Source organism: Corythoichthys intestinalis, unplaced genomic scaffold, assembly GCF_030265065.1.
Source record: "Corythoichthys intestinalis isolate RoL2023-P3 unplaced genomic scaffold, ASM3026506v1 HiC_scaffold_23, whole genome shotgun sequence".
NCBI classification, from domain to species: Eukaryota; Metazoa; Chordata; class Actinopteri; order Syngnathiformes; family Syngnathidae; genus Corythoichthys; species Corythoichthys intestinalis.
Genome location: NW_026651592.1, coordinates 7,055,792 through 7,075,951, shown reverse-complemented (window position 1 = coordinate 7,075,951; position 20,160 = coordinate 7,055,792). Strand labels below are relative to the sequence as shown.

At 40.0% G+C, this 20,160-nt stretch overlaps 1 protein-coding gene across 9 annotated transcripts in view; it reads right to left on the bottom strand.

Annotated features, from left to right (window-relative positions):
- The window catches only part of LOC130911219 (roundabout homolog 2-like), an 800,091-nt gene that overhangs the window by 137,497 nt on the left and 642,434 nt on the right, over nt 1-20,160 (bottom strand). For 7 of the 9 annotated variants that reach the window (XM_057829032.1, XM_057829039.1, XM_057829037.1 and 4 more), the window contains exons 6-7: nt 12,595-12,731; nt 10,062-10,073 (exon numbers count right to left, since the gene is read on the bottom strand). In XM_057829032.1, coding sequence (XP_057685015.1) covers nt 10,062-10,073; nt 12,595-12,731 — 149 coding nt within the window. The remainder of the gene's footprint in view (nt 1-10,061; nt 10,074-12,594; nt 12,732-20,160) is intronic. The other 2 variants (XM_057829034.1, XM_057829036.1) reach the window with 1 other exon arrangement.

The following is a 20,160-nucleotide window of genomic DNA, read 5'->3' as shown; positions in this document are numbered from 1 at the left end:
AAATATCAGGGTGGTGGATTACTGGAGGTTTAGGAGACAAGCAGTAGACCACATTGTCAAAGCAAAATCCATGCCGCCTCAGCTCATGGATTTTGCTTTGGACGTCAACAACCATTGCCATGGTACCAGATTGGGCCATTCATCCAAAGAATGAATGGCAGTTATATTGACAATCAAAGAGGGAGTACCATTTACATCTGAGACAACATATGACTATGAACATGTGGTCTTTTCTGAGTCGGTGCAAAGGGAGTTAAATTCAAATGTTTTTTAAACCTCGCTGTCTGACAAGTTAAGTGTCAAACTTTGAAATCGAACTGCGAAAAGCCGTCGCGGCCAATACGCGTCGGCTCCATCAGACTCATGCCAGAACCACCGTAACGCACCGCCAGTCGGGCCCGAGTGAGACGTCTCGGAGCTGACAACTTGACAAAGGGGTTTCGATTATTAAGTAAAAGGGAAATGATCTACCTAGATTGAAAATTTAAAATAAAGGTAAAGGAAAGGAATTCTACTCAGTAAAGAAAACAATGCAGTTCAACCTCTAGATGACTGGATTTTGAGTTACTTTCTGCAGAAAGTCACCGACATCTAGTTTATATTTAAGTAATGAATGGCTGTCAATAGGTACATTTCTGTTGCGCTTGTCTCTATCTCATGTCTATCCAGTAAGTCTGTTGACGTGAGAATCTCTGATCTATCAAAAAAAAAAAAGTTCACTCATCTGATTGGATTTTGTAAACTGTGACTTAAAACCAAGTCTGGTATGGAACCCCAAAAGGATCAAAATTAGATAAATAAAAACATTTTGAAACAAATATCATATTGATAAATAACAGAAAATTTGTGTAACATTAAATTGTAAAATAAGGTAATATTATTATGAAAATAAAGAACATTTTTCACAAAGTATTTTTTTTTCTTAATGCCTTTTCTCACAATAGCATTTTTTAGTTCATAATGTTGTTTTTAGCACAATAAGATTTTACAAGATTAAATGGTGTTATACTTGTATAGCGCTTTTCTACCTCTCAAGGTACTCAAAGCGCTTTACACTATATTGCCATCTACCTACTGGTGACACAGCACCAGGAGCAATGCGGGGTTCAGTATCTTGCCCAAGGATACTTAGGCGAATTCATCAGGGTGGAGAATCGAACCCACAGCCTCAGGGGACAACTACTCCACCACTGAGCCACGCCATCCCCAAGTGTGTATGACACTAAAAAGCATGTTTATTTAGTATTTCACGCGGTGTTTTATGCTCCTGAATGAAGCGGACCGCTTGGATGTGTGTGGAAGCGATCGTTTTGTACATTAAATATTTGAATCCGGCGCCATGAAAGTGAGTGACTTCCGGCTTCAGTCTCGGGTTTAGGACGAATGCGAATGTGATGTCATCCAGGTCAGCATCTCACAATACAGCATTGCTTTATAGCATGCAGATGGACTGTGGATTCAGCTGATTTTAAACCCTGATTAATACGTTTATTTTTCGCATCACGCCAGCCAAATGACGGCAGAAAATTGCTACTGCAACTGCGAGAGGCGTGTGAACCTCTTCAAAAGGTTCCCATTCACCATGGATTTTGGCCTAAACAAGCCCTATAACTGTGGGACCATTGGACTTATGAAGAAGTGAGTAGACCTCGTATTTTGTATTATGTCAAATACTGGGATCATGGCACACGTTTTAATACGGAGGTGGCGTGCATTTTGTGGCTGACTGTCCACTGAGTATGCCACTCGGCTGACGGCTTGTTTGCACCCCCCGCCCCCCATACTCGGCTTATTAGCCTCTTCGTGTGCCCGGTGTTCCGTCAAATTTTCAACACAATCAGCAATTGCAACTTTGTGTTAAAAATGGCTGCGAATACAGCGATTACAAAATAAACAATACAAACTTTCTTTAAATAAAGGACTATTTACTAACGTTTGATCATGAACGGACATGTAGAAAAGTTCTCCTCAGACACATCCTACCATGTTAGCTCCACGCCGCTCTCTAACTGTTTATGTCTTCGCCGTGTAGTAAAGCATTATTTTACGCCATATTCGTGTTGACCATGTGGCAGCTACGCGCTCCTCCAACATCGGCCGGTCTGTCGGGCAGTTCTCTCCAGCTGCTTCCCCGGCGAGCTCTCCTGTCCGCAGCAGGGGAACTAGCTGTAACTGGCTTGCCGCCGGGCGGGTTGCCAATTGGCAACCCCGCCGCCGTGTGACATGTTCCGACATGTTTTGTGTGATTTTCCGCTTCGAAAAGCGAAAATAAGACTTTGAGACGTCACGACGGTTCGGGTTAGCATGTCGGCTAGTTGTCACGCCTCTGAGTTTGTTTACATTCTCTGAAGCCGTGGAAGGGAAATGACAAAAGCCGGGCTAACTACGGTGGCATAAAATATCGTTCGGGAGGTGCGACAGTAAAGTCGACAGTTTTGACCATTATGAAGTAATTGTGCCATGTCGTACTGAATAAATGCATTTTTATTATTTTATATTCCTTTTAGCACAAGACTGTTATTCGTCATGACCATACCATTTATTTAGCAATTAGGGAAAAATACTTCGATAAAAAGAATATCCTGTAGAAATATTGGAGTCGAGAGACTGAAACAATGACATTTTGCGGCTCTCTTTGTCGCATTTTCCTCGTTCTGTATAATTCCCCCTCAATGGACTGAATTCTAAATCAGATGAAACCATGACCCTGCCGACGTCATTCTCCTGTTGGGGACGCTAGAGCCCTAAAATGTTAGGCGTGGCTAAACAGCGGACTAAAAGACTCATTTCTCGTCATCTGCGCTTTGCCAAAATGTTGTAATATAGTCCAATCGTCTCAAAATATGATTCTAATTCACATAATAATGCTATTTAAGACTTTTTTTTTTTTTATCTTGTCGTATGCACTTTAAAAGCGTTTTTCACAAAGTAATTTTTTTTAATAATGTCTTTTTTCCACAATGACCTTTTTATTTCTCAATGTTGTTTTTCAGCACAATAAGATTTTACAAGATATAAAGCGTTTTTCACAAAGTAATTTTCTTCATTAGGGATGGGAATTGATACGATTTTTACGATTCCAATTCCATTGTCGATATTGCTTAACGATTTGATTCTTTATTGATTCTCTTATCGATTCTAATTTGGGGAAAAAGAAGAACAAACATTTTGATTGGCATCGAGTTTGTTTAATCAGGAGTCACAACCTTACAAACTCACAACGAGGTCAAAAGAGGCCCAAAGCCTCAATGTTAACTGTGGCAATAAATGGCAAATACACAGGAATGTGTAACATTTTACTGAAACATTTTTCCCATAGACATAAAAAATATTGGTATACATTGGCATATAGGTCGTCTTTCTGCCTTTGGCATTATGTGTTGAAGTGTATTATTTACCATTATATTGAAATACATGCCTTTTAATTTTTATGTTGCTTTCATGCTCAAGTGGGGGCGCCCTTGCGCTTCCTCACACGAAGAAGAAAACGCTCACGTGAAGAACAGCGCGCTCTCACGCGAAGAAGAAGTGCCGCTACAAAGCATCCAAGCGAGAGAGCGAGTTAGTGAGAGAGGGAAACACTGCTGGGAGCTTACGTTCTTTGTTTATGTTTGTAAAATATCTGCAGAGGCAATGCCTGTATGTATCATCTTTTGCGTTGTTGTTGTGTGTTTCCACTCGCGATCGGACACTTAATTCCAGTTGTGTAGTGGTTTGAACGATGTGCTAACGCTAGCGAACGCATGCTAACCGTTTGTGTTATTACTGTATTAGCAGCTAATCATCGCTGATCTACGTTGATGCGAACCTGTTTGTTTAATGGGGACGAAATTGATTTGTTTCATTTCTATTTTTAGTTTCACTCTTCAAGTGATGGTTGAATAAAGTCAGCAAATTATACCAATGTCTTCTGCATCGTCATTCGGGAGTTTACCTAGCTCTATAGCCAGGACCGAGTCTTAGCGTCTCGGTGAGGACAGTACAGACGTATTCCCTCCCGATGCAGTTATCTCCACCTTGTAATGACTGCAAGTCGCTTTGTTGTAATTTTTCTTCGTGAAGTGAAGACACACATTCGTTTGAACCTACGTGCTGTCATTGTATTGTTTACGGCTGCAGTGCTCATGCTAAACCATTGTAACCTTTCATTTTTACCCTCTTTCCTTGTGAAGTGTAGCCAAACTTTGGAGCGAGTGGTTCTTGGCGCCATGCTAGTTTGATGCGTCTTGACAACAAGACACGTCACGTCACGTGATGACGCAATGCGCGTCTTTAGGAATCGTTAAAGGGATCGTTAAGACTTTTTCATTGTGATGTCGAGGCCTCGAAACGCTAGGAACCAGTTCGGAATTGGAATCGGATTTCGACTCCCATCCCTATTCTTCATAATGTCTTTTTCCACAATTGCCTTTTTATTTCATAATGTTGTTTTTCAGCACAATGAATTGTGTTCTGTCCATCACATAAGGCGGAGGCAGTTAAGCGATTGGCTGGATCGTGGAGTCTGGTTGTTAGCATTTGGTAGTGTCGATGAACTGTTAGGTAAACTTCCAGAAAGCATCTCATATAAAAAGCACTGCCTTTCATTACTATCCAGCTGGTTTGCAACTTCTCTGGGTTACGCTACCAAATGCTAACGCTAGCCAGACTACACTATCTAGCCAGTCACTTAACTGACTCCTCCTTATGTATTTGATTGACAAAAGACAATTTATTGTGCATATAAATGACATTACTAAATACAAAGGCGATTGTGGAAAAGGCATTATGAGAAAAATTACTTTGTGAAAAACCTTTTTGTAAAATCATATTGTGCTGAAAAACGACATTATGAAATCAGAAGGCTATTGGAAAAAGGCATTATGATATAAAATAAAAAACATTACTGTGTAAAAATGCTTTTTATCTTGTATAATCTTTTTCATAATAATATAAACTCATTTTAGATTTTAAGGGCCATATTATATTTTGTGCTCGTTATTTATCAAAATGGTATTTCTTTCAAAATTTATTTAATTTTGGCCCTTTTGGGGTTTCATATGTACGTACCCAACTGTGTTATTTTTGTTCCTATGCTTATTTTTCTGTTACGTGTTTCACTAAATTGTTTACAATGCAATGGGTAATGGATTTACTAGACAATTACTGCACTGCAACATTGTGTCCCCTCCCATGCTTCTTATTACTTCTCAAGTATGACAAGGCAGCTGGTTCCAGTAAGGTCCAACTCGGTCCCATTTGGCTGCTTTTGCTGTGTAATCCCTCCGTCAGTGAGGATCTGTGTGTCTGTGCGTGGAGGGGGGGATGTATTTGTGAAAGACACACACACACATCCACACAGTTGGGAATGGTACAGATGGCCACAGATTTACAGCCTTCTCGCTTGGCCTTGTGCAGCTTGGATATCTTGTGGCTCTCAAAGCCCGGGACTGATACTGAGCTCCTAAATCACACTCTGGTGGGGACTCCACTCCCTCCCTGCCTCCCTCGCCTTCCGCCATCCCACACACTGGATTGATAAACACATCAAAAAACCTGCGACGAGCCGACTTGTCCTTTCTCACGCTCTCTCCTTTTCGCCATTTTGAATCATTTACTTCTTTTACAACTAAATCTAACAGCAATATTTATTATTCGATACTTTTTTAACCCTGTATGGATGATATGACTATTTATTAAAAGGACAAATATAAAACATTGTGAGCATTAGCTAACGACTATGACAATACAGGTAGTCCCCGGGTTATGACGTACCCGATTTACGTGATTTCGACTTTACGATGAGTGTCTTCCGCCACCTCTCAGCATTGATAGTAAGTACAGTATTATTTGTCATTTAATTAGCTATTTATTAGGTTTAATTAATCTAAATGGTCAATCTCTAAAGGAATTGCGATGCATATCTGGTATTTCATTATACTACAGTATAGTATGTGCGGTCTGTTTTCCTTTCTTGCACTCACGCTACGCCAGTGCTAGTTTCTGTTAATTTCGAGCGTTGCTTTCACGTTGGGAAGCGGAGGTGAAAATAAGATAAGACTTTATTAATGCCTCATTGGGGAAATTCATGCATTGCAGCAGCCCAGACAGCGTACAATCAAATGAATAACATATCGCCAAACTATAAGAACTATACAAAAGGTATATACAAACAGTGTTGTTAATCTTACTTTAAAAAAGTAATTAATTGCAGTTGCAAATTACTAAGTAACTAGTAATTGTGTTAGTAACTCAGTTACCTGAATGTAAGAATAATTAGTTACTTGGCAAAGTAACTAGTGATAATTTTCATGGTTTTTTCTCAAAAAACAAACAAACAAACAAACAAAAAACAGATCACACAATGTGAAGTTTAAAAGGTTTTCTGGACAATTGGCCCTAGCCCAATTCTTTACCTAAACTTAACTAGACACAGGGGTATTGCGGATATTGCGATAACAAGATAGCAACCTTTGCTATGTGTGGGAGTCATTTAATGTTGTGAATTAACCGTAAAAGTTGTTAAAATTGCTCCCTTTATTGCATTAGTTCCCTTCTGCCTACTTTTGACATGTGTTAGTTTTAAAACAGTCTCGTTTAAAGATAGATTTAGGTCAAGATTTTGCCGACTTAGGAGCATTTTTCATAAGAAGTTACTTAGGTTCACTAGGAAGGTTCTCTACAACAGAGCCTTCCTGAGATGTGTACTGCTTTAAGATGGCGGCTGTTTACTAACGCATCTAGTTCTTTATTATACATGTTGCTAATGGAGCCATGTCTGTCATTTGCGTCTAGTTCTGTACATATGTGATATCTACCGAAGCATCATGTGGGCGTAGTTTGTAGGCGATCGGCTACAGTCAGGTATTATTAGAGCCACCTAGCATAGTAGCATCGAGTTTGCAACGGCATCACCCTCCCTTTCCTCCTCCCCACTCCTGCTCTGCTCTCTCGTCTACGTGAGTCCGTCTTTCTCATTTTCTCGCGTCAGTCAACCAACATAGTAACGCATAGTAACCCACGCCTTTCCCACTTCAGTAACTATAACAGCGTTGCCAAGATGAGAAAAGTAATTCATTAGATTATTCACTACTGAAGAAAATAGTAACGTTAGTAACGCCGTTATATTCTAATGCCGTTATTAACAACACTGTATTCAAATTACCTACGACTAAAGTACAAATGGAATCAAACGACTGCAGATCAGCACTATGTCAGGAACATACAAAAACAGTACCTGTCATTGTTCTTATGTTTAATGTACAGTTAATTATGAGCACAGACCTCTGTTGTTATAAAGTCTAGGCAAAGAAACGGTTAACGGCGTGGGCTAGGCGATACCTCCCACCCTCTCTACCCCCGTTAAATCACTATTAGCCCGCTAGCTTATAAAGCAGCGTTCGTTTTCAGGGTTAGGACCGGCTTGACCGGTGCCACTGATAGCAGCCGTTTTCCAAGATTTGAAACTTATTATTATTATGCAGCCATTGAGGTATGTTTTAGTAAGCAAATATGTCTCTATTGATTTAATTTATAGCATTATTGTATGCTTTTTGTCACCATTATACAGTGGTACCGCTACATACAAAGTTAATTTGTTCCAGGACCTTGTTTGTAAGTCAAAATGGCCAGATGTTGAGCAGGATTTTCCTATAAGAATACATTATATTAACCTGACAAAGCTGGCGATTTGTTTGGCGATGTTACCACAATAATAATTGTCAGCTTAATTTATAAGGACTGGTGAACGGTGATCGGAGGAGGACCGTGGAGATGTATTGTTGAGCCACTTCACGGATGCGCACCTTACGCTCATATTTTTCTTTAATTTGCATCATCATTTCAATGGTAAGCGTCACTTTTTCCTTGTTTCACCACCTGTACCAACCTTTTTTTAAACCTGTGTTAATTCATCTCACAAGAAAATCCGCCGTGTGTTCCTGTGCGGTGCTGTCATGTAGTGGTCTTTCGAACATGTCGTCGGATGTAGAAACAAATGGCCAGTCAAATTTTACGTCGGAAGATCGTGTGTCGAAGCAATCATATGTCGTGGTACCACTATATTATATTTCTAATCATGTATTCATAGTTTTACTGTGACAAATTAATAAATGTCAAAGAAAAACTATGGTGTGATCGGTGTTACCAGAGGGAAATAGTATATTTATCTATCTTAGTTTTTACCGTACTTTCGGACTATAAGTTGCAGTTTTTTTCATAGTTTGGCTGGCGGTGGGACTCGATGGTGGGATCGACTTATGTGTGAAATTATTAACACATTATTATATCATTTCACATGCTATTTTGGTGTGACACTGATGGTTTGGTAAACTTGTTGGCATGTTCTTTATGCTATAGTTATCTGAATAACTCTTAATAGCTATGGCCACGTTCGCGTTCTGCCGTTGGCAATGTGTGTTCAATTGTATTCTTGACTTTTTTATATTGAAATGCATGCTTTTAGTTTGTGGCGCTTTCACGCCCATGTGGGGGCGCACTTGCACTTGTTTACGTGAAGAAGAGCGCCAGAAGAAGAGGGACAGCTATGCAGCTCTGAGCTAGTGGGCGAGTTAGCGAGAGAGAAAACACGGCTGCAAACCTACATTCATTGTTTATGCTTGTAAAATATCTCTACAGAGGCAATGCCTATGTGTATCATCTTTTCTGTTGTTGTTGTGTGTTTTCCATCCGCAATCGGACACTTAGACCCAGTTGTGTGGTAGTTTGGAAGATGTGCTAATGCTAGCGAACGCATGCTAACCGTTTGTGTCAATCCTGTAATAGCACCTAATTATCATTTATTTACGTCAATGCGAACCTGTTTGGTATCGAGGACGAAATTGATTCAGCAAATTATACGGACGTCCACCGTTTAGCTCACTTTATAGCCAGGACCGAGCCGTAGCGTCCTGGTGAGGACAGTATATTCGCATTTCGTTGTTCAGGCACTGTACACTGTACTTATACAGCATGTTGTTCTCTATTATATTTTTAAATTAAATTACCTTTCAAGATGAAATATCTGTTCTGTGTGTTGGATTTTATCAAGTAAGTTTTCCCCAAAAATGTGACTTATACTCCGGTGCGACTTATATATGTTTTTTTCTCTTCGTTGGGTATTTTATGGCTGGTGCGACTTATACTCAGGTGCGACTTGTAGTCCGAAAAATACGGTACTTTATTTATATTAATATGACATACTGTATAATACATGTTTTGGATAGTTAGTTGAGATTTAGGGGATATGTAGGGGTATTTAAAGGGTTAATTCCAACTTCTGTGGAAATTCGGGTTACGTCGCCATCGTAGGACTGGAACTCATTCATAACCCTGGGACTACCTGTATTTTTTATGGTATGCTAGGCTTATGATAAGTACAATAGTGTTCAAAAGATTAAATATTTTCGTGGCCAGTAAAATTGACAGATCAACCAGGTCACCTCTCATCGACTGTCAACACCAGAATTACTAGAATATTAATTCGTAGAGTTGTAAACAAATCAAATCAAAATATGCTGTAAAAATACAGAAAGGTTCTGTTAACATCAGGTCTAGTGATGCTAACCTATGTAGCTTCAGTGTCAATAAAGGAATGCCTAAATTGCCACTACCGCTGGTTCTTTTTGTTTATCACTATGACTTGATTCAGATTTTTACTTGTGTTTGACTCTTTTTTTTGTCTGCCAAGGTTGGAAAAATTAGTTGATCAAAGTGGGAAAATGGAAGCATTTGATAGTTTTACAGCTGGGTTTTTAGTTCAGACCACATTAATGACATGTGAAACTGTTTCCTGTCCACTCCCCAGGAAAAAAAAAAACATTGGGTCCCATATTTAATTCATGACCAGTCACATTGTCAGGAGTGATGAATAGACAGACAGACAGGCAAATGACCACAGGAAACCACATTTAAAAGGTCCAACTGCAGCTTTCTAATTTTTCCTATGGGGGGTGGATAACAATCGTAAGAGAATAGCAATGTGATTGGTCAATTGATTCGGTGATGTGTGTTAAAATCAAAGGTGCATTGGGATGCAAAGACAACATGCGGCATGGATTCAAATCAGAAGGATGGTTACTTACCGACACGGCCGTCTGGAGATGCGACAATGGAAGAGTGGACACATAAACATACAAGAAAAAAAAGGAAAACAAATCAAAGACATTTAACAAAAACAGAAGATAGAAAATATATGAAACCAAAGTCAGAATGAATGACATGTTGAAATAAAGCAAGACAGGAAAGGTCCAGATTTTGCTCGCAAGACACCCACATAATCATGGTTTGGAATTTGTGAATGTAAATAGATTTTAGGTTTTATTCTGGTACGCATGTTCTGATATTAATTGAAAAACAGTTTTTTGTGTCAAAGTAAAAAATATAGAAATGGTGCATTGGTGTAATCTCATGGCATCTTGGTGTCATGGAGTCATGCTGAAGTAAAGAAGGAGCTTCATTTAGTCGCTGGACCTTTTCTGTCTTTGTCAATGAACACTACAATGCTATGTGTGGTTTGCAAAAAGCCAGGCGAGGGTGCGAAAACCTCAAGCGTGCCAATATTTTACTTTTAAATCCCTAGATTCAGCAGAAAGAGTTGCCCCCCCTTCACGGCGCCTTAAAGCGCTCCTCCATTGGGACCTTCAACACTTCTGGTTTAATGGTGGCAAGAGTGCCGACAATAGCGGGAAATTATGGTTAGGACCTTTTTATTAACCCCACAAAACCCCAGGTGAGGCATTGGCGCAGGTGCCGGTAAACTGTGAAATAGCTTCACCAGTGACTGGTTGATTGCCGAGACGACGACAACCGCAGGAGAGAAAAGAAAGGGGGGGTGAAGTGGGATGCCAAGAAAATGTAAATAATTAAACAGATTCATAGACTGCTAAAATCTCTGTAATTCCACGGGCGTCAGCATTCAATGCAAACCTTTGGGTTTGGCCATCTGAATGCTCTGTTTGTTCTAGTTAGAAGTGTAATCAACAAGAAAAACAAAGAGAAGGTGAAAGGGTGAAAAATGCTTATTATTCTTCCTCACACTGCAAAGAAAAGAATACTTAAAAACAAAACAGGCTCAAACATTGATTAGGCATGAGAGTATATATCAGCTTTATCAAATATTTTTGTTGCAAGTTCTGAAGGAAAAAGCATTTTTTGTGAAGATTTTTTCCATTTCGCTACAGTTATCATTCAGAAACAAACGAGGTCATTTGCTTTTGACAGCTCAGGCCTTGCAGCTTTTCTAAACATATTATTCCGTTTGGCATGTCTCGCCAATTCAGAAGCTTAATGGCCGTCACACTGCTCCGACATGTATGTTGAATACAATTGACATTATCCATGGCAAGTTTCTTGAAACAAAAGCTGTACCACCACTTACGAATATACCAAAGCTCAGGCATTTGCAGAAAATCTATTGGTTGGTTTTTACTGTACTTGAAATTGACTGAATGCTTTGCAGAGTGATTAAGCTTTTCTCATTGAGACAATGTTTTACAACGACTTCAAAAGAATATGATTATGCCATAGACTTCATATTGACATTGACACATTCTCCAGACACTGCGCCGCGCCTTCAAGTCGGGGGCCGTCCCACACTTCGCTTCAGTCGGTCGAAGTCGGTCGAAGTTAATCTCAAACACATGCAGCGATCCAATGCCAGATTTAGGTTGAAAAAGTACGGAAGCTGTACCGCATACAAACAGGAAGGTCTCTGGAGTGATTTGTTTGAGGAGTCAAGGTAATTATTATATTTTTCATACCATGCATGTATTTTGAAATGTGAAAAAAGGGTTCAATGGGAGAAATTAACCTCTACGGCATTTGCGTCATAATTCGCAATATTTACGTAAAATAAATGCTACCTGCCCATTTTTTATTTATTTTTTGCTTTTAACCAAGAATCGAGACTGTTTTACATCATTTTAACATTTTAAAAAGAGATTAAAAAGACACTCACCAAGTCACCGCACTAAATGCTAATGCTATGCTAACGCTACTAGTTTAGTGTTTGATGATCAATCAGCACAGATCTATACAGGCTAAAGCAATACGAAATTGCCAAGAAAACAAAACTTACCAAGCACCACTTGACATGTGTTTCACAAAAGGAGCCTGGAATGAGCACATGCGTACTCACCGCCGGTGAGTAAGCCTGTGTGTGTGTGAGGCGCAGCAAATCACATGAGTGACACGGCCAAACACTGCTAAGATGCGTGCCAACTACACATACCATAGGAAAATATCACACAATGTGAACTTATGACGGACACTATGGCGAATTTTCATCTCGTTCTCGTCTCGTCAGAGGACAACTGGCATCCATCTCGTTATGTTTTAGTCCCCCAAGACACATTTTTAGCTCATCATTGTGACGTCATCGCCATGAAAAAATTGTCGTTGACGAAATATTTTCGTTATTGTCATCATTGACGAAAACAACACAGTGGCCAGCTGAAGGCAAGAGAACGATATGCTTACGAAAACTGAGCTGTCAACTGTCGATGGCCTCGTATTTGTATGCATAGAGAAGTCTAAAATATCTTCATTTACGCGCTGAAATGAAGGACCTAACCAATTTAAGGATTCAAGGTTTCTACCTAAACGAGCTTCCGTTACCTCGTACGGTAAGAGTGGCAGAAGCCTCCAGCTTGCCGACGCGGTTCTCTGCCACACAGCTGAAGGTGCCCTCGTCGCTGACTGATGCCTTCTTCACCCTCAGCACGTAGTCGTCCTTGTCGTATTTGATTTCATACCTGTCAGGTGTAACAGACTCAACGTGAGGTCTCAGGAAAAAAATAAGGACAACCAAAGTCCGGCTACTCATTCTAACAAATGGAGTTTGCAAGGCAGATCAATTATTCAACGACGTTTGCTCGGAACCCTGCAAACATCTTCAATATTCATGAAGTGTTTTTTTTCGCAGGGAATGCGTGGTGCATCTTCATAAAGGGAAAGGCGGCCTAGGTCTGACTGAATGCTTTGAGTAAGCACACAAAAGGCAAAAGTGTTTTCAATTCGACAGCAGTAATTATATATGTGTGCATTGTATAAGCTGTTGACAAGATGAGCATGTGGTGAAGAGGGAATGGAGGAGGTTGCTGTGCTGGCTTGAAAAATGTCTGCTATCTTTAATTTACTATAATAAACCAATTGAGATGTATACAAAAGGGGATGTGTGAAGACCAATTAACAGAATGAACAGAATGAATAGCATTGCGTGCTTTTTCACCAAGTGGCATGGTTCAGTTGTTGCGTAGGCAGTAGCACAGTACAGACAAGTGTGCTCAATCCACCTTCCGTTTCAATTTATATGGAACAGTCTAATATTCTGGGAACCCATGATATAAATATGACATTAAAAAAGTACTTTGATAGAAGCACAGCTTTAGTAGCTTCAATTTCAGAATACTTTGGTGGTGATAGCAACTTCTTCAATCTATTAATGTGAACTAATGGGTACGTGAGGCCGAAATATTTTGGGGCCGTTTTTCTCTGACCAAATTGCAAAAAAGACTGTAAAACTGAACATGGGGACACTCTAAGGCTAGGTTAAAACAGCAGGTCTTAATGCACAATTCCGATTTTTTGTCTTATCTGTTTGTTTGTTTGTTTTTTTGCCGTGCCTGTTCAGACTGCATTTGTCCATTGTGTTCGTTCAAGTATTGGGCATGTACACTATGGCTAGGTTCATACTGCAGGTCCTAATGCATTAATTCAGATTTTTTCGTGTTTTTCCCGATTCGAGACATTAACTTGACCGTCTGAACGGGACAAGTCCCATAGAAGTGGACCATTTCAAATCCGATCTGGGTCGCTTTTGTATGTGGCGTAAATCCGATCTGTGACACATTTTTCCAGAATGTGGCGGCGGTCTAAACTGCTAAGTCTCCCAAATCAGAATTCATGCAGCAACTACTTCAGCAAAGAGTGAGAGGCACGGAGGATGGCAGTGATGTAGCTGTAGAGGGAAGAGGCGAGCTTGACAACAGTCAGGAAAAAAATAAAATGGGGGAATGCTCGGTTTTCTTTCTGTGTGGTAAATGTGCAGTACTGTAATTCAATATTGCTTACATGGCCGAGTGTCGGAGCAAACTGACTATGTGTGTGCGTGCATGCAAGACGCACACACATACGGTGCAAGCACTTTATCAATCCTTATAAACTTTGGATATAAGACTAAACGGGATTATTAATGTCCGTTACTTATGTCTTCCTTTTGGAAATTGAAATATGATCACCCTGGAATGACGTACAGCCAGCATGTGTGGTCATTTGTTTGAATCTTCTGCGCATGCGGGTCAATTTGCTAAGCGCGTGTCAGACTGTGAGTTAATGCGCATGCGCAGTACTTGAACATGCTCAATGGACAAAGGCAGTATGAACAGGCACGCCAAAAAAACAAATCGGAATTGTGCATTAGTACCCGCGGTATGAAGCTAGCCTAACTCGCAGTCCGACATGCACTGAGCAAACTGAACTGCATGCGCAGAAGCATCAAAACCAATGACTACACATGCTGGCTGTACGTCATTCCAGGGTGATCATATTTTTGATTTCTAAAAAGAGTTTGCCCCGAATCGGCCATGTAAGCAATACTGAAATATTGCTCATTTGCCGCACAGAAGGAAAACTGAGCATTATCAGTCTTATCATTTTCTTCATTTGATGTTTTCATGACTGTGGTCAAGCCCACCTAGTGTGGAAAAGCCGCGTTCAAGCTAGGCGCGAACGCTAATGCACAGCTACATTACTGCCTTCCTGCCTGCCGCTCTCGCTCTTCGCTGCATTAATACCAACTTGGTAGACTTGACGGTTCAGACCGCCGCCACATTCTGGAAAAATGTGGCCCGAATCGTATTCAAACCACATATGAAAGTGACCCAGATCGGATTTGAAATGATCCACTTCTATGCGATGTATCCCGTTTAGACTGTCAAGTTAATGCCTCACTCGAGTTGGAAAAACACGAAAAAATCGAATTCATGCATTTAGACCTGCAGTATGAACCCAGCCTAATATAGATCATTTCTAACTCTACAAAGTTAAAATACGAGTGGAAACGCAGAAGCACAATCTTCATTTTCAGGCAGCAAAAATGTCTACTGTATTAACCCGAACTGAACTGTGTGGTGGAACTGTAGCTTCATTTTCTTTCATTTCTAATACACAATTTGGATTTTTATGATGCTATGAAACTCAATAATCCGTGTGTGTTTTCAAAAGTTACGCAGCACTCGAGAGTAACTTATAAGGTTCATTGTTGCTTTTGTCCGATGGAGTGGGATTTCATTATACATAGTCATAAAACAGTGATGGACTGTATTCTTTTAAAAGCCCACTGTGTGTACCATGTGCTAGGAAGTGAAGTCGTTTACCGTGGGTGATTCTTTGCACAATTACATCTGGCATGAAAGCACAGTTTGCGGCAATACTTTTTGGAACATTGTCACTACAGTCCATTTCCCCCAAAGCTGGAAAAGCCATACATAGTCCATACACTACATAGAGTACATCATGCACAGTACACCACCCTCCTGATGGCCGCTTGCCACCAGAAGCTCAATCCATCTAGTTGATCCGCGGAATTGTTTTTCTTTCATGACATTTCTCCAGTGAGCGTTCAAAGGCCGCTTTATTGGGAGCGAATTCCTGGCTGCTCCCTGCCAGTTCTACCTCTCTAGCACAGGTACTTAAGAAGCCATAATGATTATTTGACTGAGTCATGGTTGAATGATTTGTTCCTGACAAAGGGGAAGCAATAGTGGATGTATTGTGGGGAGCCGAAAAGTGATGTTTCAGGAAAAAGAGCTGGCTTGAAGGAATGGGAACACTATAGAAGCTAAAGGGTAGTTATTGTCTGCATATTTTAGCTTTTAAATTCTAAAATACCCCCATATGTATGTGCAGTACAGAATATCATGTCTTCATCAACATATTCCTCTACTTGATTCCAAAACACCAACTGAATCTGAGATGTTTTACTAACTTGACTTTTTTGGTTTGTTGAATGGAATCATTTCATGAGGGGAAAAAATATCAGATTGCCTTTTAATAAAATCATGTTGGTCAGTATTTGATTTTGTTTTTCAATTAACTTTTTTTTAGGTGTTAGGGATAGAAAAACACAAAAATATAAATAATACAATAATGTTGATTATTGTCATTCTTAAAAATTTTTTTAAAAAATCATAATAATTTTCTCTTATAGACAAGTTTCCTGAAATAGGGGCAGTGCCGTCTTGGAAAATTTCTGCATCGAACTTCCGGTTTAGAAAAACTTCATGAGTTGTGGTTGAAGTTAGCAGTGTGTTTGCGAGGTTAAAGCCTCACAATCAAGCCAGAGGAACCCACGGAAACTCCGAATATGGATTCAGCACGACGTAGATGAGACGTAGATGAGATTGTATGATTGTTCTTATCAATTCATTGATCATTCGTGGACAAAATTAAAACAACCTGTCAGCCTCTATTGACGTGAGTTATAGATTGATACGCCAGCCACTTGAGTGACAAAATGAGGTGAAATGACAAATTATATGACATTTGCCGAATGCGGATGGGTTGACACAGGTTTTCTTGTTACAAGGAAACAGTATTAGGTATGTACATATAAACAAAAGCAGTATGTCATTCTTTTTAATTGCATATATTGATTGCAGTAAAACATTTAGACCAGGGGTCCCCAACCTTTTTTGCACCACGGACCGGTGTGATTTGGGTCTTTTTTTCACGGACCGGTGTCCTGTCAAATTTTGCACCCTTCTAAAATTTTGCTCCCAAAGCTTTTGTGGCATTGAAAAAAGCCCTCTTTTATATTCAGTTGGACTCTCAATGTTATGCAATGGTGCTAAAAAACTATTTACATCATAAACATACATGTGCAACACGGAAATGGCGTAAATTAACGCTTAACGACACGGCAAAGTCGTTAAGAGAGAGGGCTACGTGCAGTTATTGTGTGCACCTAACATGGCAAACGTAAGTTAATATTTCTTTCTTTAAAGAAAGTTTGTAGTGTGTACTTTGGAATCGCTGCATTCGCGGTCCTTTTTAACGTTACGCGCATGCCAACTTTGTCAGAAAAATACAGCAAATATAAAATAGCATTTGTTTTTAGCCCCGTCGTGTTAAGTGCAGGGAAAAAATACAACTCACCCGCTGAATCAGTAGGAGGCCTGAGTTTGTTTCGTTGAGACGAGATGGTCCCGAGATGGGAGAGTGAGAGAAGCTAGCATCACAAATACACGATGTTGGAAATTGTAGCACAGTTTTCAGCACGCTCCTAGCGATGTCAGGATATTCCGAAATGACTTTAATCCAGAACTTCGGTAGAGTTGTTGTCTCAAATGTACGTTTAAGGTCGCCGTGATTTTGCGATCGCAACAAGCTGATATTCCTGTTGCACAGACATGCTTGAATCACTCGATTTATTCACATACGGGTCACGAATTCATTCCTTCGCAGTTCGTGGGTCTTTAGTGATTGGGAAGTAGCATAAATGTTGTTTTATTCGAGGTTGTAGGCACATCTTCTGGCTCGTCAGGTTCCCTTTTCCCCGTAAAAAGTCTGTCCAAAGACGTCTGTTATTCAGTCATTCTAGTGTAGGGGCTAATTATTTCCGGGAAGCAATGTGATTGTCGACGACCTACGTCATCCGTTATTATCGAGTCCAAGCGCGAATAGATATACAAAACGAGATTTAGTGCTAACAGCCCAATCAATGCATTTCTATGACGACCTCCTATCCTGTAGTTGTATATCGAGAGTAGACAGGGATATTGGTGTGTTAAGTGGCACAGGCCAAAGTCAATTGGCCAAAATGCAGTCGTTAATAAATTATTTATTATTTCTGCGCGGCCCAGTACCAAATGTGCCACAGACCGGTACTGGTCCGCGGCCCGGTCGTTGGGGACCCCTGATTTAGACAACATGATTCCATTTCTTGTTTTATTTAAGATCATTGTACATGTGCAAAACAGGTCAATAACTTAAAATTTATAAAATTATTAGAAAAAATAGCAGACGAGAATGTGATATCAGTCAGCAGATCTCCGGAGCGGCTTGAGATTCTCGCCAAACTTTGACCCGACATAACGCATACCCTGGGCGGCCTACAGACAGGCTTTTTCCCCGCTGTCCTCGGTAATTCCATCTCTAATAGTGTATCTGAAAGTTGCTGCAGTTAAAAAGCTCGTAGTTGGATCTCAGGATCGAGGTGAGACACAGTCTCCAGCAACCCGAGCCTCCTGGCCACCCATGGGGAAAACGCATGTCGTCCTGATATATGTCCATCAACGTACAGTAAGTAAGGCACATCAACTAATCTTCCCTTACCTAACAATGTTTTCCACCTGTAAACAAACGAACAAAAAACTTGTAACACTTGCTTTTATGCATTGACATAATTGTGCCATCTTCACATACTGATTAGCAGCAGGCTAGCAGCAGTGTCGTACATAATATTAAAGATCATCATAATTACATTCAAGGCGGCACGGTGGCTGAGTGGTTAGCACGTCTGCCTCACAGATCTGAGATCAAGGGTTCAATCCCGGGCTTCGGCCTTCCTGTGTGGAATTTGCATGTTCTCCCCGTGCCTGCGTGGGTTTCCTCCGGGAACTCCGGTTTCCTCCCACATTCCAAAAACATGCATGGTAGGCTGATTTAACACTCTAAATTGTCCCTAGGTATGCGTGTGTGCGTGAATGGTTGTATGTCTCCTTGTGCCCTGCGATTGGCTGGCAACCAGTTCAGGGTGTCCCCTGCCTACTGCCCATAGTTAGCTGGGATAGGCTCCAGCACCTCTGCGACCCTCGTGAGGAAAAGTGGCATGGAAAATGAATGAATGAATGAATAATTACATTCATTATCGTAATAACAATATCAAAGGCAACAAGTCGTTTCTTGCGCAAGTTTTTAGCACAGGACACATGAAAATGCAGACATACCTTCTATAACACAGTGGCAACATGGCTACAAAAACACCCGTTTTTTGTGGTGGCATGAGTTTGGTTCCACATCCGCCTTCATAAAAATGTTCTCCTCCCCTTTCGTTATGATGGCAGATGGATGCGGTATTTCTAAATTGTCTTTTTTAAAGGATTTGATGAGCAATGTTACTCCAGCTTTACCGTTGTTTTGAATGGACACATTCTAAATGGAAGTTGCTTGCAAAAATAAGGAAGTAAAGCGGAAGTACCTCAGAAACTTGTCTATACAATTTTTTTGTCCTGACTGAAAATTGAACTTTGTACCACAAAAACAATCCTCTATCCTCAATAACTTAGTAAATCCTCCAACACAGATCCAATAGATATTTTCGGAGGTTACTTGGAAAAAATACCGTATTGGCCCGAATATAAGACGGCCGTGATTATAAGACGACCCCCTCTTTTTCAAGACTCAAGTTTGAAAAAGACTGCTTGAACACCAAATTCATTTTTATACAGAAAATAATTACAGTACATCTGAAACAAATGATAATAACAAATATTTGAGAGAAAAAACATGTTATTTTGCCTCATTCAAATCTTATTATCTGAACATTTAAATATGTAAACTACAGTGCTATCACATTCATAAATGAATGGCTTCTGGTTTTTGAAATGTAAATAAACCAATTTATTGTGATAAAACAACAAAATTGCAATAACTGCATCAACCATCAAAGTCTAACTGTAACTGTAGTCTTGAAACAAATCTGAATAAGGAACAATTTGCAATAAAATAATGCAAACTGGTTAAATTTGAGAGTAGCTGAGATCTGTCATGACAGAACATCGCTTCAATGATATCTGGCGCCACGTAGCGTCGTGAATGGGGAGAGTAGCTGAGATCTGTCATTACAGAACATCGCTTCAATGATAACTGGCGCCATCTAGCGTCGTGAAGGGGTATAATGTCTAGACCGCGAATATAAGACCCCCTATTTTTCAGTTTTATTTCAATGCAAAAAACACCGTCCTATATTCGGGCCAATACGGTAGATAGTATCAGTAAACAGTATCCCTCATTCATCATTTGATTTAATTTTATATTTGCACAATAATCCGGTATTATTCATAATTTTCTCCATTGTAAGAATAAAACTGTCAAAATAAAGCACTGTCAGTACATACTGCTTCAGTTTATCTACTAGATCTATCACTCATGGGTGCTTGGTTGTTTTGGTTTTGCGTCCAG